General features: G+C 32.5%; 1 protein-coding gene across 1 annotated transcript in view; it reads left to right on the forward strand.

Moving 5' to 3' along the window:
• The first annotated feature begins 6,245 nt into the window (after positions 1-6,245).
• LOC128223585 (uncharacterized) overlaps positions 6,246-18,583 on the forward strand; it is a 187,483-nt gene continuing 175,145 nt past the window's right edge. Inside the window, 5 exon segments of the mRNA XM_052932860.1 lie at positions 6,246-6,337; positions 6,520-6,583; positions 7,067-7,101; positions 7,419-7,634; positions 8,414-8,542. Coding sequence (XP_052788820.1) covers positions 6,534-6,583; positions 7,067-7,101; positions 7,419-7,634; positions 8,414-8,542 — 430 coding nt within the window. The 5' untranslated portion in view covers positions 6,246-6,337; positions 6,520-6,533.

The raw sequence follows: 18,583 nt of genomic DNA on the forward strand, positions 1-18,583 counted from the left end.
CAAATCCTGGATTGAAGTTAGTTTTAATTATTTTCGTTTTCTCTATTTCGCAATTTCCATTAAATGGATCTACATATTTGTTTTGTGCCTATTTCAATGTAAATAAAAGACACCCAACTCGTTCTGGCCGAACTTAATTGAGAATCGACCAACATATAAAATACTTATGAATTATTAAAAGAATAATATTTTCTTACATATTCTGAACACGAAATATGCCAATTTACATGAAATGCATTCGTTTGACATATGAACAAACCTTTAGATCCGTCTAATGGTATTTTATGATTACAAAGGCATTTTTGACTTATTATTGGTTCGTTGTAGTTCGACATGAAAGCTACAGAAGGATTGGTTATACAGTAGCATATCAAGCATTTTGGGTCCTTCGGACGTATATTTGCGTTAACAGTATAATGGGTATTTCATTCAATAGCATTTGAGGAAGCAATAATACACATTAATGACGGTATTTCAAAAATGTTTATTAGGAAGACATTGATTTGCGCATTTTCAATACAAAATATGATCTCACACAAATTACATCATAACGGATGTAATATTGAAATGACACGCACATTTACCTTGCTAATCCTACCTTCTGTAACGATAAAAGTTTACTGAACGAATACATACATCATCTGTTAGAAGTTACGCGCGCTTTACCGGATCGCCAGCGAATTTGCCTTGTGTAAAGACAAAACTCTTCACACGCCAGTCGGAAAAAGAATTGTGCTTATGACTGCTATATCATTAGTGCGCTCATCAGCGGAGAGCAAAAAAGGGAGAACGGTATCATTTACGGAAATGTTTACTCGACCGGACATTGTGGTGCTTATTTTATGAACCTTAGCATTCGCTCTTCAGACTCTAATATTCTAGCGTTAATTCTTATGAAATATCATTGCTGAGTGGCAATTGAATATTCTAAAATGGACAACTTAGGAGCATCATCGTCGTCCTTGTGAAATAATAGCCTGTTCCGAAATGAACAGTTCCGAAATGACGTCAGACGACTTGGCTCCACAATCGCCACGATTAACAAAAAACGCGCAATTGTCCAGTTGCGATAAATGACGTCATTGTGACGGAATCACCAGCTTAAAAGCTGAAGGAGCCGAAATGTATAATACCACAGAGGCAAAAACACATTCCTTTAAACATAAGCATTTGTCCCCAATTTTAATAGCTTATCCTATTTTAATTACTTTTTTCAAAAAATGCTCTGAAACGTGCATTGGATAGTGTGTACATGCTAGTTCAGGGCGAGTTACTTATATTGATTTCTGGGCAAATACTTATGACTGTTATTACAGATTTCATATCAACGCACATGTATTAGTGTTGTAGAAAAAACAACTTGGCCGAAATGGAACCAAACAATGACGAACATAAACTGTGCACATGTTAACTGTTTAAAGCAACGTATTTGTCTGGAAAGGATATAATCTGAAAACTGTAAACTCACCCGTTTAAATGCAGCCATATCTGTTAACTTTTAATCAGCTGTATGTGTAAAAAGCGGGGCCGATTTATGATTATCGAATGTTCGGGCGCCGATGTCATTTCAAAAGACTTTTTTGTGTCGTATACTATACAGTATTATACTTTGAAATTGGCTAACCATACATACTGGAACACGAGAGTCAGGTGCAATGGTTTTCTTGCTCAAATAATGATTTAAACTTAAAATTGTGACAAACCTATTTGTACAGTTAAATTTTTTTAAGATGTGCCTAAAATAATTAACGTGCATGCCAGCTGGGTGGGGGGACACGGGCTCTGTCATGTTCAAATTGATCAATATTTTCAAAAGCTGTTTATTCCACGGATGAAAAATAATCATTTAACTGGGTTTTAAACGATATAAATGCTGTAAGTGGTCACCAGCTATCAATTATTTCATGTTCAAATGTATATGGCTTACTCATTTGTGCATTTAATACCTTTACTCAAGTCACAGTCTCAAGCAATTATAACGGTTACAGTTCTTTATTATTGTTCTAAAGGTAACTGTTATTTGTTTTCACATAATGCATATAAGAAAGACTAGTAAACTATATTAGCAAATTAAGGTGTCCGAACAAAAACTAGGTCAATAACCAATTCCTGGTGATCCCATACTATTTTCTTCAGTTTGAAAGGGAAGTATGTGTTATTTCTACTGGCCTAATTATTTTCCTATGGCGCTATTAAAGGAGCTTATTGTATTTCCATAAAATCTTCCGAACCATGTTCCAAGAACTGTGGCATAAAGAATTTTTGATGTGCTATGAAGAGAAAAAGTTTTATTTGATAAGTCTATGCGGGAGCAATAATCTCTCTGCACCGGTTGTCACAAACATTGTCCGTTTTGTCGATCGCCGTTAAAACAGTTGGTTGCAGCACAGGCAAGATTGAGGGAATTCCCAAGAAGAACAGTCTAATGTACGTGGGGTTTCCGTCATGGGGCCCAATCAACCTGGAATAAGGTGGATAACTGTCGCCCGCCCTTTCCAAGGCCACCGATATTAGTATTATAACAGTTTTCAAAATAGCCACCTTCCCAACAAAGCCAAGCAGAACATATAGTTTCTTAATATCTATCCTAAATACTAGTTTAACGAATTGAAAACATTTCGGTTAATTTTAATGTTCGTTATCCTAAAATGTATGAAAGCCACCGGTTATCGTCACAAAGGAAGAACACTAACATATAGCTCCTTAGTGCTTTGTTTATGTTTAATGATTAAAAATAAAAACATCATTACACATGTTATATAAATAGATAAGGCAAACATATCCAGAAATTCTCTTAACCACTCTAAACCACATTTGCCCTAAAATATCAAGTATTTCCTTACACACGTAACAAAATCGTTCACCTTCTTCACTGCCAAAAAGTAGAAATACTACGCAATGATACTTCCTTATTATAGAAAATATTTGACATTGTTGTACATCCTTATTATATACTTGTGAATTTGATCCATATTTCCTTATTATGTACGCATTACATCCTTCTCACTTCCTTATTATGGTGATGAAATAAAGCCAGATTTGATTCAATTTAATATTTTGTTTACAGATATATTTATCCTGCAACATAGGCAATTTAATAGGATAATTCAAATGAACTCCACGAAAGCAAAAATATTTTACATTTGTTTATTTATTAAAAAAAACATGCATGTTTGTTGCATTACCGGGAAACAAATGAGAAATTCGCGAAAACAAAACATATGTTACAAATTATCTTATACTTATCATTTTTTTAATAATCAGATCTGTATACATTTGATAATGTATTCATGTTAATATACATTTCAGTTCTTAAAACATTCTGTTTTCTTGTTTGATCTAAGTCATTTTATTTTGACATTTATCTTGACTGTGTCAAGAGTTCAGTAGTTGCACTGTATTTATTAAACAGGCCTGACATGACTCTTTTTTGTTTATATTCATACATTTTTCAGAAAAGTTAGTTGTTATGTTCTTAACAGAAATACTGGTATTTGCCTATAAATAAGTTTAAATGACTTCGAATTAACAAAAAGTCTTTATTTTTATTTTTTATGATAGTGGAATTGTTGTTTTGTTTGAACGCGTACTAGTCCGGACTACCTTTCGGAAAAGAAAATATGAAAATAGAGTTAAATTATGTTACATAACACATGGCAGCGGGTTGAAGAAAGCACATTTTTTATTTGAATAGGTAAAATCTCTTATAAGAAAATCCAATTTTGGGTGATGATTTTGATTAACTAGATAACAACATGAACATTCATTTCAAGTAACTATGAAACATCTGCTACCAGTAAAAACATTCTATTTTACGCATCTTGTGAAAAGAGTTCGATATCTTACAACAAAAAAACAAAAAAATGAAAACAAAATACCAAAAATGAAATTCCTCAGTTTTTTTAAGTAGAAAGGAAACCAGACATTTTCATAAGTTTTTGTTGATTGCAGTGGTGAATTGAGTATTTTATGATTTTGTTGTATTGGGAAAACAATTGAGCAAAATAAGTATGTTTTTCAAAGATATGGCGGTACAATATCGAATCTGTTCACGGTTGTTTTAATGCTATTACTTCCAAGTAACAAAACTAATTTCAAAGTGAATACTATGGGAATGCCTTAATGATGCGCATGAAAATATGTGAAAACTGAAATGGCTCTTACAATATGTTATATTCAGATTTATATTCAAATTCAAGGCTTTGGTTTTATTCGTTGGCTGTTTGGTATACAAGATTGTCACCTTGAACTAAATTATACGCAGTGTAAAACATATTAATTCCTAATTATCGATGTGTTATTCAGCTACTTAATGAAAGAAAATGATAAAAAAATGAGACACAGAAGTATCAAAGTAGTAATAAACGGTTATTTTAACTGTTCACACAATTCGGATTTCAGTGCAACAGAAAACTTAAATATTAAAGCCAGCGTTTCAGTTCGTCGGGCGATTGATAAAATCTTTCGTCCCCCAAAAGTCATAGCCAGAGCCAGTGTGTCAACATTTTCATCGGTTTCGACCAAGATGTTCAAATTCCTTTCGCAAACCGGGATGTTTTTATCCCTTCTGACTTCTTCATTTGTAACATGTTCGAAAATTCCATTGTTTCCATTCTGTTAGTCACTTATCTCTTTAGAAGAATGCGTGCCTTCTTGTTTAGAAGCTTGATTTTTCTGTCTTTATTTTATTTTGTGTCTCTTATGTGTCATACGCCCATATTCATACTGTTGATGGTCAAAAGCTTCGAAAACTATCCAAGGTTTACAAGCTTTAACATCAGTTGGTACATTTTCGAACAGTTCTTGCGATAAGGCAGATTTTTTTGTTCTCACACTGGGGGATAGACATGCTATATATGTCCTCGTTAGCCATCTTTGTACAAATAGCAGTTATGAAATACCCCTAATATACACTATCCGCTTTTATATCTTTTGTTATATGCTTAAACTCTTATAATACAAAGGGATATATTCACTGAAATGTTTATGATGCTCATTGTTAGAAACCAAAACACTTCGCCGTTTTTCTTGCAATATAATTTCAAGCTGCTATTTCGCGAGTAGCATTCGTTATTCCTCTATTCAGTTTATGTCAAACATGTCAGACACAGCTATAAGCTTTTACAATCTTATTGTATCGTGGTAGATCGTATACAACACTGTGAATCTCACATAACGAAACATAGATTTTACATAAGAAAACAGAGTAGCAAGCCCACTATTAGCGTTGTGAGAAAACGTTCTTCATTAGTTCATAAAAGTGTGAAAGCAAAAGACAATAATTACCATAAAACCCCTTAAAACGATGTAAGAAACAAAAACGAATGCCTAATGTTACTTTCTTAAAAGCTAAAACTTGAAAAATTTAAAGTAAATTACTTGAATATCAATTCAGAACGCTGTGGTAGAGAGGAAATCGATCTTCGCTATATTTGCGATAAAATTCCCAACTAGGAGACCTTTGGTGGAATCATCTCAGTGTGGAAGCAGAAATACGGACGTTGTTGCAATTTGGCATAATTTTCAAACAAATATTATCGAAGTCAATGGAAACTCTGAATTTGAACAAAGGTGTTTGTTTAAAGTCCATTGTGACTATAGTATGTATGCCTTCTTTTCGTAGGTATTTTTTCCGAAAACTCAATGTTATCATATTTGGCGAATACGTGCCCTTATTTTTATTTAATGTACTTTTTGCTGTTTGCGCCTGACTTTATTTAATGAAAATGGTCTTCCCAAATTAATTTATATTAATCGTTTAACGACGCACAACTTTTACAGCGCGCAGGGTAAAATGTAAAACTGCAAACTGTACGGTAACAATATCTATACTATTTGGATTTTCAGACAAACGTCGGTTATAGCACTTTGTTTAGGATTGTTTTTAACACTATATATATTGATATTTTCTCATTATGTTAAACACAATCAGAAAATTGCCATGAAGTTGCTGTCGTTTTAGTAAACGACATGCGCTACAAGTTTACCTCAGCTATCAGAGCTGCCATATATTTTTATACAATATATCTGTCTTTTGAAATAAGAGACTATACTCAACTGATCTCTTAAAGAATGCCCATCTAAGTGGATCTTAAACTGAAGCATGTTCCTGCAATGTGTATATATTAGCAAAATGCAATAGTTGTTTCCTTTGAGTCAATATATCTTCTAGTTATGCATGTTTATTGGCTGCACGTTTAAGGGGATGCAAGTAAGTTATATCAAGTATCTTCCTCTTTCAGAGAACGGATTAAAAGCAGTGTCACAGTGATCAATATCTCTTATAAATTATCTTATATGTGTACGTCAGACGGAATTATGTGTGGCTTTGTTTAATGTAAGTCAAATTATTGCCTTTTTTAGTATTTTATATTTTAAATATTTTTTTATCTTAACACAGAAAAATTACTGTCCCTGTTTTACATGTCCTCTATTTAATGCATTAATTAATATGGACCCTGATAAAGGAGCTTTCTTCAACTGAATGATACTCATCTTTAACTACTGTTTATTTAACAGTTTGAACGGACGCAATGGTGTATCAATTACAATTGATCTACTTATGTGCACTGTCAATCAGATGGTAAGTCGGCTAGTATTGATATTCATTCATTTTCTTGTTGCATGAGAAACTACAAATAAATTATATGAATTTATTTCAAGATATCACACTGTCGGCAATGTACAGGTCTCGTTAATATCTAGATCTGTGTTTTTTTTATAAAACATCAAGTTAATATATTGCTGGAATTTCAAGTATTGTAAGCATACATGCATAAGTGTATGATAATCAAAACCTCTTGTCACATGATATTATATAGGTTGCTTTCCTGTTTGACCTTTTTATTTTATGAATGTATAGGCGCAAGCTATGTCTAACCTAAATGACAGAATATTTCTTGTTGTCTTTTTTTTAGATTGAACTTTGAACTGCCTTAAAAATATATTTTAGAATGTCTTATGCTTACATATGTATTAAATCAACAAACAAATGTCAAATAAATGTCGTTATAAAATGTTGAAAAGTATGTATGTATACATATATATGATAAACGTTGGTTTTCAGGATTGCATTAATGCTGAACAGTTTCCTTCTTGTGGGTTCGTATAAAAAATCATAATTTTAGACAAACTTTGCTCTTTCAATTGAAATGTATCATCTTATAACGTCTGAAAGTTGTCACAACTTGACTGTTCATTGTCCAAATCTCGATATATATATATCGAGTTGTTCGAACAATTGTACCGTGAATGCAGTTATACATCGATTCGTGAACTTCTTTTAGTTTCTTGACCATCTCTTTAGTTTGATTTGCAGGTGTTAATGTTAAGGCTTTTAAATACGGGTCTTGTTTAGTTTTTCATGTAGATATTGACATATAAAATCAACAAAAAATATCATTGTTATGATATTGTAGAAAGCTGTACTCCGGGCCACTACAGTATTTGTCCTGATTGGGGCGGCTGTTCGGAAGACTGTGGTGGGGGGACTAGATCACGGGTTTGTAGATCGTGTGTCTGGAAAATAAATAGGCGTTTCAATGAAAATTGCAATGAGTTCTGTCGAAATGGGTACACATATTCTGGCGGGCGATGTCATTGTTCTAGCTGGAGAAGTGGGAGGTGTTGTGAAGGTAAACAACTTAACTACCAACTATACAACTAACAAACAGATAAAATGTAAATTAACTTGCAAAACATATATATTATAATTAATATACACCGTTAAAACATTTGTATTAAGGGCAAATTGTCATTTAATTGCTATCTAAATACTTTGCTCAGCATATGGCATGACAAACTTGCAATATTCTGTGTCAAATATGTTTATTCAATTAACAAATAAAATATGTGTTCTAATATTGCAATAACTTTATCAAATAAATATAATGATGAACACAAAATATATATTTGTTTTACAAGAAAGATATTTTTTGATAAAAACACTTATGAAGCTGACAAATTTCGGCAATTTTATGACCTTCTGTCATCAAGACTATGTGATTTTGATTCCTGAAATCACGTTGTAATCATGTCAGCTGCAATATTGAATTCGACAAGCCAATTTAATTCCTTGTTGCAATAAACCGAATTTTCCATCATCACCAAATATACCTTTTACTGTTTTTACCTCACTCAAATTTAAAGATTAACTTCATAAAAATATACTGCAAAATCATATCCAATTGAAAGAGTTATGTTTTAACATGTGTCATGTACAGTTTTATTTGCACATTATATTGTTTTTAGTCTTGAACTATTTTTGTTTAAAGAGTAGTTTCACGTTTGTCATGCCATATCGTCACATTGATCCGTATCAAATAAAACATGAACTGTGTTGAAACTGTTTCACCTTAACTTTACACAGTACCTGAGGAACGTAAAAGATGTTCTTCTTAATTTAAACTTGTAGATTGCAGTAGAAATTATATCGCCCATTGTCCCAGTTACGAACATCATTGTGGAGGATCCCCGGATGGTATCCGTTGTGACAAATGTAGCGACCCGTATTATAGTTTGGGTTATAACAGAGGTTGTACGGGTGAGTATTTCCAACAATTTATGTTATGATGACATTCCTTAATCGGAAAACACGCATTTCATAATGGTATTTAGATTGAACTCAATATGGTAGAATTAGAAGAAACATAGTTTAATATGCTACATATTTGTTGGTAAATAATGCATATATATTTATGTATATATATATATTTATTTATATGTGTGTGTGTGTGTGTGTGTGTGTGTGTGTGTGTGTGATATATGCTGATCAACATATGCTAATTTTGTGTTTTGAGTGCATGTGACTACAATGTCCAAGGATGTCAGTTTTATATAGAAGAACTCATAAATCATTTATAATTTCAAACACAAAACCATTTATCATGTGCGTTGTGTTTTCCTTCGTATACGGTGTTTTTCGATGTATTATTTGGTCTCTGTTTCTTTTGTTTGTACATGAGTCATCAAACAAGACATTTACTTGACATGTCTTCTTTGAAACCCAAATGTATAGGCGTGTTCTAGTAGCGCAGTGTTAGGACTAAGAATGTGAATATCGATATTAAGAAAGTTATTGATGCAGTGCGTTGCATATAACTAAATTTCGCTTATTGAAATGAATTCGTTTCACGCGCGTGACGTTTATCATTAGGGTGAAATTCGGCATTTGGATAATGTGCAAATCGTAGGTAAGATACATATAATAATGCGTATCATGTATTACCAATTGCATATATATTGGCCTGAATTACTTCATCTACATATTGTGTATTTAATATTTTAAAAGAATTGCGCTTTGATCAATGGCGAAGTCGAAAATACACCGACAGGCCAAGTGAGTCGAATAGGTAATTATTTGCTTATACGGAGCTGACTTTTTACTTCTCTACAAGCTTTAAACTTTGTCATGAGAAAAATAGGCCAAGGCCTTATTAAATGTTTATGATATATTTCTTCAGTATCTTATTTCTCATTTTCTGAAAATTGCAATTATCGTTGACATTAGCCCGTTCAATCCTGTGATTAAAAATGAGTATTTTAATCCAGAAATTGAATGTAATTTGCACGTCTTTTAACAAACATTATGCTTCTGAAGTTTTAAATTTACCGAATTGTCTAAGCCTTAAAGGTCATTTCTAAACAGATCACTTGCATATTGTGTTAACATATATTGCCGATAGCTGTTAATGGGGTGAATATGACGACTGTCGGTTCAGGAAAAGCTTTACATCACGTTGTGGAGGAGAAACTAAGTCAAAGACGTGTGAATATTGTTCATGAGAATAGCCAAGTATTTCAATGAGTTATCTAATTATTAGAACTTATATTCAGGTGGCGGATGCCAATGTTCAGACGTGCTGTAAATTAACTTATTTGTGTTGAGATAAAAAATCTACCAAGTACTTAAAATGGCGAAGAGGTTCTGTCATGTTGTAAATAAATCATGTAGTAATGTTTAAATTCATTCAAGTTACCTTTTATTCAATTGAATCGATAAACATTGAAGACCATTTACACATGTTTTATAGTGTACCGTTTTTAGTCCAATTCATTACTACAGAATGCACCAACAAGCATCAACTGTATGGTAAAATAGCAAAGTACTTTCATTTTACGTTTTGAACACTGCCCTTCTCCTTTGAACCTTTTTGTCTTTAGTGTGATATTTTGTCCTATTCATCCCTCATTTACTTAATATGCCTAGAAAGAAAACTATATTGAGCACTGGTGAGATAAGATGTTTTTGACGTTTGAAACCTCTGATAAATGTTGTGTGTGCATACATATACCAACCATTATTGGTGCATTATAATTGCATAATTGGTCTTTGATGTTATTCGCCATTGTACTATATCTATAAATAGAGCAGGGGTCAAAACATTGACAAAACTATGTTATATATTTAACCATTGTGTATAATGACCTGATTTCCACTTTGGTCTTAAAAATACGTTAATGTGTTATTGATAGAAGGTTCATATTCTCAGTAAAGGTCTTAAGCAAAAAGAGACAACTTAATTGACATTCCTTTGGTACGCGCCGCCTAATGTTTGTGTATTGTAGTATTTTATAAGTCAGTTGCATTTAAACACATCCATGTGATCTTTTGTAAAAACAAGATCGACGAAAGATAATGAAGTATCATGATAGTTATTGAATAACTCGATCTAAAAATGACATTAGTGAAACCCTAGGAACTGCTAAAATACTATCGGTTTATAACATACATGTCAAACAAGTGTTTGTATAAATTACTTCTTAATGTGTTTCCATGCGAGTTAACGTCTTTTTCCGATTAAATCCTGGATAAGTTTAATTTATAATTTGTCTAAACTTTAAAACATTTTGATAAACTTCTTGTGTAACCAGTGTTGATCGATTAGGTTTGTTGGCCCGATTGTATTACTTCAAAGGTGTGTCTCATTAAGCATGTCATTGTTATAAACTATTGACAAAGTAACGCCAAATTGATACTTACAGCACACCTTTTCATAGTATGGAACAATAGTGATAACAAAATTTAGAACACATACCAAATCATTCATATCCTAGTTTGCAAACACACAAACTACTGAAAAAAACATAATTATTAAATTTCAACCCCTAACATTAGAAAAGTATTAGTTAAAGTTTCAGGCGATGTAATTTCTACCGAACTGATCATTAACTAATTATTTTCAGTGTAATTTGTCATCCCATGAGATGTTGCCGTATTTTTCTTAAATTTTCGAGTGCAAAACCTATTTCAGCAGGTCCAAATTAATGTCACACTTAATGTTCACTGGCCATGCGTGGAGGACTTTAAAATAATTGTATACGCATACTTCAAAAAGGTGACATATGGCCGGAATAAAGCCAGTAAGACATTTATCCATTAAAACACATCGAAATATTAATAAAAACTGTTTCATCATTTCTTTTCAACGTCCGGCTCAACACTATTGGGTTTTCACCAGAATAGCTCGAATGTTAATATTGATGAGCGTTTAGAACATATAGAGTTAAACTTGTCTGTCGTCGAAGCTTAAATATAGCGAAAAGCGGCGGACATTGCGATCTGTAATATTTGGTATTGACATGTATCCGCCGTGAGCCCGTTAAAAAGTTGGATATTTTGATGCATGCATTTTAAAACTATCAGGTCCATTAAAAACTTCCTTTTTCGTATATCAATCAATGAATGTTGAATTGTATTTAATTGGATAAGTGATGCATTTTGTAACAATTCTATTTAGTATTATCCAATATGCAGAAAATAAATGTGGTTTTGATTTATTTTATTAATTTATTAGCGATTAAATTCCTTAATTTAATATAATCCCTAATTTTGTTTATTACTACAATATATCGTTTAGTATGTCTTTCATTTGACCGATTTACAACGTATATAACTTACTGACGTCTGTAGTGTTTCCTTAAGAGGCTTGAAACTCTGTCTCTCTCTCTCGAAAACCATATATTCATATAAGTGGTTTGCAATATAACAATAATAAACACTTCCGTATTATATTTAGCGACACAAACAATATGCATCAATACCGTATGTAAAAAACAACCATTTAAGAGTACAATAAAACGTACATAAAATATTGTTTTCGCTGAAGACCAATATGTGTTGTTATAGATGATTAATTCGCGCATTAAATTGTCTACAAATTAGTTTTTAGTTTGAAATAAACAATGATGCATAGTAGCAGAAGTAATAGTTGTAGAAGTAGTAGTAGAAGTAGTAATAGTAGTAGTAGTACCAGCAGTAGTATAAATTGTAGTAGTAGTAGAAGTAGAAGTAGAAGAAGTAGTAGTAGTAGTTAGTAGTAGTAATAGTAGTAGTAGTAGTAGTAGTAGTAGTAGTAGTAGTAGTAGTAGTAGAAGTAGTAGTAGTAGTAGTAGTAGTAGTAGTAGTAGTAGTAGTAGTAGTAGTAGTAGTAGTAGTAGTAGTAGAAGTAGTAGTAGTAGTAGTAGTAGTAGTAGTAGTAGTAGTAGAAGTAGTAGTAGTAGTAGTAGAAGTAGTAGTAGTAGTAGTAGTAGTAGTAGTAGTAGTAGTAGTAGTAGTAGTAGTAGTAGTAGTAGTAGTAGTAGTAGTAGTAGTAGTAGTAATAGAAGTAGTAGTAGTAGTAATAGTAGTAGTAGTAGTAGTAGTAGTAGTAGTAGTAGTAGTAGTAGTAGTAGTAGTAGTAGTAGTAGTAGTAGTAGTAGTAGTAGTACCAGCAGTAGTAGAAATTGTAGTAGTAGTAGAAGTAGTAGTAGTAGAAGTAGTAATAGTAGTAGTAGTACCAGCAGTAGTAGTAGTAGTAGTAGTAGTAGTAGTAGTAGTAGTAGTAGTAGTAGTAGTAGTAGTAGTAGAAGTAGTAGTAGTAGTAGTAGTAGTAGTAGTAGTAGTAGTAGTAGTAGTACTAGTAGTAGTAGTAGTAGTAGTAGTAGTAGTAGTAGTAGTAGTAGTAGTAGTAGTAGTAGTAGTAGTAGTGATCCTGACCAGAACGATACACAAAGAGTAAATCCATATCAAGGAAGCAAAGAAGTGATCTTATGTAAATCACTTTCAATAATAGATAAGTTCACAAGAGCTTAAAAGGAAGCAGTCTGTTGACTGAGTTTAAATTGTTTTTGTGTTGGAACGTGCAACATGTCCGGAGACCGTTGGAGCTTAGCTGTGTTTTACATTGCTGTACTGTTCACATATGTTACTGGACCTAAGTTTGTACAGGCGGATTGTCCAGTGTCACGTTGTCAATGGTTTCCTTGGAAGTCGTGGTCGGATTGTTCTAGAACTTGTGGAGGTGGCACACAATCAAGAAGTCGTTTGTTTTGTTGCAAATCTGATTTGGCAAGTGACATAGCCGCATGTTTAAGTGACTGTGGTAGGGATCCAAACGACCGGTCGGGGTTTCATGACTATGGTAAATGCAACACTTGGTGCTATAATGGTGGAACGGTTTCAACAAATGGGTGTAATTGTCCAGATCTATATTATGGCTACTGTTGCGACTCAGGTATTTAAAATACAAACGATTTTTGAATCCTTTAAACGATAATGGTTACACATTTAGCAATAACTTATAATTGTGTGTGCTCTTTTTGATCTTATTCCGAAACCAAAACTTTGATTTGTCAGTCCCCAATCATCTTGTTTATAAGAATTTAAACGAGGTCAAAATATTATTGATATATCAGCGTCCCATACGGGTAGTTACGATTAATCAGTGTCATTCACATTTTGACTTTCTGCTCTTTTAACGTATCTGCTCCGTACAAATACTTTGTATTAAATAATTTCGAAATCAATCGACGAGTTAAATGTTCCATCAACGTAAATTTAAATATCCATTACGATAAAATCGGAAGTAAATATCGATACACTATACGATCCATACAGTTGTTGATGATCAAACGCATAAGATAGTTGGTATAACTAAAATTTGCACATGTTATCCCTCTGCTTAAATTTCCATGAGACATTGTCTATTTTGATTGTCTTTTATTCATTAATAATACAAAGGAAAATACACGGACCAGCCCAGTAGGCTAAAAAAAACAACATGTTAGGAGACATTGAAAGTGTTATTAAATAGAACAGTAAAACCTTATTAGCCTACTCCGCTGGTGCGCACGTTCCGTAAATACTGAATTCTCTTGAACTATTTTTGTATTTATTTGTTGTTATTTATCACGAGTTTCCCGATGTTTTTTGTCAGGCTGTTAAGCGCGATTTTAGGGGCATTCTAAGCGAGATAACACAAAAGTCACCTTAGTTGTTGTTCATTATTGTTATCTGCCCCTGGTCAACTTATGTACATGTATGTTCTGTATATATATATAGCGTTGAGGAAAACGAATGCATTGTAATACTATAATATCGAAGGAAGTTATAATTCATCGTTTAAGATCTTAAAGCATGTTTAAGTTGAATAAGATTCACTAATAGCTCGTCATTACCGGGTGAGATATGGTATCTCAATGTCACTTTTGACAAAGGCAAATGTAGAGTCGGTTTATGTTAGTTTGATCCTCATAATATTAAACATACTCTAAAAGGAATGAAGTGAGTAGCTAATTAAACCACTCGTATTATTATGTAAGATGTTACCATCATAATCATCATCATGTCATAATTTTGAGGTAAACACTATCATTCATAACAATTTCAGCTTTAAAGTCATTATCTTTTGAGTTGCTTTAAACAGAAAAAAAATATTATATGAACTGTCATAAGGTCAAGGAACTACATTATTCGATATAAATGACTAGCGTTTAAGTTTCAGCAAGTTTGTCGCAAAATTTAATGACAGATAAAATGTAGTGGTTAATTTGATTACCGGACAAAACTATGCCAAAGTGCTAATGGAAACAGAAAATTTATGACGATTACTAACATCAAACCGAAATTAGAATATCCAGCAAAACAATTATCAAATATCACGTGTTGACAGACGAATTACTTAGGTGAAAGTAGTTCTTGAGAATCTGAAACGTACGAGCTTGATTAATAAAAGAATAAAATATAGATAAGAAGAATTCATAATAAGTACCTCTTCCCTACAGAACAACTGTGCGAGGGTTGGGATACACGCATCTAACACGAACGGCCATGGTAGATGCTTTTTCCCCCAGCTCAGTTAAGCAAATTCGCGTATAGTTACGTGATAATTTGCTAATTTACGTGCTAGCATGGTTAAATTATTGGATCAGCATATCTGAGGTGGGAGAAAAGGATTTCCAGCATGGTCAAATATTTTGATCTACTTAATCTGAGTTGGTAGAAAATAACATCCAACAAAATTCAGAACAAAGTTTACTCAATAAACATGTAAAACATACCAAACGAAACAAGAAGACAAAAAAAACAAATACATCCGCGATGATCAACAGCTATTTTGCCACAGGTGACAGCTGGTTTTTACGTGTATAAATAAATCAGTCAATGCTGTTTATGATATATCAATCGCACACCGTGGGCCGAAATTAAAAGTTTGTTGTTTTGTAAATGCACTATTAACATGGCTCTGGTATGCAATAGGGGTCCATAGTTAATACAAACAGGATAATAGAAAGGGGGCACTCAATATCCGGGCATAAAAGGCAAACCGTCGGTAGGAACCTCAGACACGGAACACGTCTAGAACTTTTTGTCGGTTCGACAGAACTTCCCTTTAGTTGGGCGCTATGTGTAGATTGCCTCCGTTTGTGTCTTTTTATAAAGGGCGCCTCACAACCACACTCAAAGACCTGATACAGTTTTTTGTTTCATTCAAACACTAACGAAATACTTGTCAAATACAGAATTCCAGAACATTATTCCAGTAAATAATAAGAACAGTGCATGAATTGATTCACGTGGAATGCACATGGAAATGCATAATGCACACTTTCGTAGTTCTTTTTCATTAAATAATTAATAAACTATTAAGAACATAAATACGAGTGGGCTTATTAGGCACTCTGTAGCTGCTTAATATTATTTACCAATTTGTTTAACAAACATATGTAAAATATGATTGAAATCTATAAAAGATATTGCTAGAAAATCAGCTTGTGTCTGATATAGAGCGTAATAAAAGGAATTCAGAAAGAGGAGGGATAGAAATTGAAAATGATAGAGTCTCAGAAAGATGTAAACATCATTTTCATCAGATCAAAATCCAGCAATCACATATTAAACACATCACATTAGACAAGGGACACGTGCTGAGATTGACCACATGTTCACATTTAATACAATACACATAATACAATGAAGTTTTGTGACTTTGACAGTAGTCATGTGACGTATATAATTGTGTAGTTTCGTACAATGGGAGAAATAATACACCTCTCCACAATACACTTGTGTTAAGTATAAGGTAAAACCCGACTTCGAATTATGACCGACAGTATGCATACAATAACAACCGCATATGCCAAAATAGAGATTGTTTATATAGTTCCAATATTAAAAACAGTTTTTAAACTGAGAATATTCAAGATAGACTGCTAACGTCAACGTTTGTTCAAATATTCGCGTTCCATCGACAGTTTTGTCAGACATTTTCATCAGATTTCCTTTTATTGCGATAAAACCTTATCACCAAGATCAACTTTCCAAACTTATTTTATATAAAACCTGTAAGTTGAATCACCATTTTGCGCAATATCAATATCTTACCCTTGACCTGTTTTTTTATATTTAACGAGCGTTTATATACAACATCTTATATGTTGTTATTAAGTGAATAGTGGAGGAAAGTGATCAATTAGAAAACAAGAGGTATTTTGTGTTTCGGAATATTGTACACAATTTTTCGAACGATCCGGACTTCCATATCCCTTAAGCACTTCTTCTTTCATTAAATGAAATAAGTTAGTGTACACATTGAAAAAAATCATTTGTATATGCTTTAGAATATTCATTTGTGTTCTAAGATAATAAATAAAAGTCCTACATCAAAAGTTTCATTATTGTGCGTCTTATAATGTTAAAGCAACTAAGTGCTTATCAGATTTAATCTTTAAGTGTTGACCGCTTTACTGAAATAGTAACGTTCAGTGATTTATCAAATTTAACATTAATCACCCTTTTCGGGCATGCTTAAAACATATCATGGTTGTAAAAGGTTCTAATACGGAAGATTGAGAAGTTACTCGTCTGAGAGATAAATATTAACTCTTAAAGAACACTTTCAGTGATTTGAAAATAATATAGGGTTTCCTTGTTTTAAAGGGTTTAATATAGTTTTCTTACAATCTGTATTAAACGTGATTTCCTTAAGTTGTTTTGAACAAGCAATGATGGTCGTTTAAGTATAATTTTTTCAAACATCGCATAAAAACATTTGTTTTGGCACTTCCTAAATGTTTACCATTTATGGTGTTAGATGCGATTTACAGCAATTGATAATGTCAAAAATAGCCTTATTCAAACTGACTGCTGACGTAGATGTACACTTTAATGTTCATGTAGTTAAGTCTATCTGTGTGAAAGTCATACAAAGTGCTTTCACATTGATACTGTTAGAGATGCGTCATTTCGTTGATTCTAGCATGTCATATATGTATAATTATATAATAAATATTGAATAATTTGAAGGTAGCATTTAATCACTTTGATATAATTCAACAATTGTTTCTGTATGTTGCGTGTTTAAGTCTATTAGTATCACACGTGGTTAATTATTTGTATTTTGCTATTTGTGTTTCAAGATTATTATTGTTCTGTTTTTTTTTACTGGTGTTCGTGTCTAGTTTTAGTTCATAGGTTGGATGATAAAATAATACAATAACTATTGACTATCCAATTTTGCGTTACTATGTAAAGCATTTTTATAGTTGAACGTATATTTCGTTTTCAATTTATATAGCAAACCGATCAATACTAATATAAGATTAATTTGTTTTAAAGATTATTAAGATTATCAAGATAAATTATGATTAATATCTTTTCAATGGGTTGGACAGAGTCAAATAAGTTGACAATGGCACCATGAAATTCAAGATTGGACCTCGTTGTTTACACGTTGAAGCAAGTGAAATGCCTCAAACTGTCCATTTTGTCAGCGAAAATAAACAGCCTCGGCAATGCGTGTCTCGGATTGTTCGTTTCTCTGAAAAAGTGGACAGTTGTCGGCCTTTCACCCTTACAAGCTAAACACCAGAATGCATGATTCAGAGCCACATGATTGTCAGTTTCTTTAGAGTTTATTTACATGTATTGAATGTCACAATTCAATTTAATAAACATGGACACGTAGGAAATAAAACGAATGTTTGTACTTAGATAAACTAATACCTCGTTTTATTGATGACAACATGTATGTACAGTTGATGTTTTTCAAGTAAATTCAATTTTGCCGCTTCTTTTGTTTGGTTTTTTGAATGTCAACGCTAAATAAAAAAACGACATTTTTGTTATTACCTTTTTAAGGAACATTAATCAATTACATAATTCCTTTTTCCAATAGGCCGCCTAAACCTCAGTCACATTTTCATATGAGATTGAGTTGTTTCAACCTAAAATTCGGAATCTTATAAAAAAAAGGATACATTTTTAAAAGTGTAAATTAGATTTCGGATGGACATATTTCATTTGGTCTAACACATATCAAATATG

This window comes from Mya arenaria, chromosome 17, assembly GCF_026914265.1.
Source record: "Mya arenaria isolate MELC-2E11 chromosome 17, ASM2691426v1".
NCBI lineage: Eukaryota > Metazoa > Mollusca > Bivalvia > Myida > Myidae > Mya > Mya arenaria.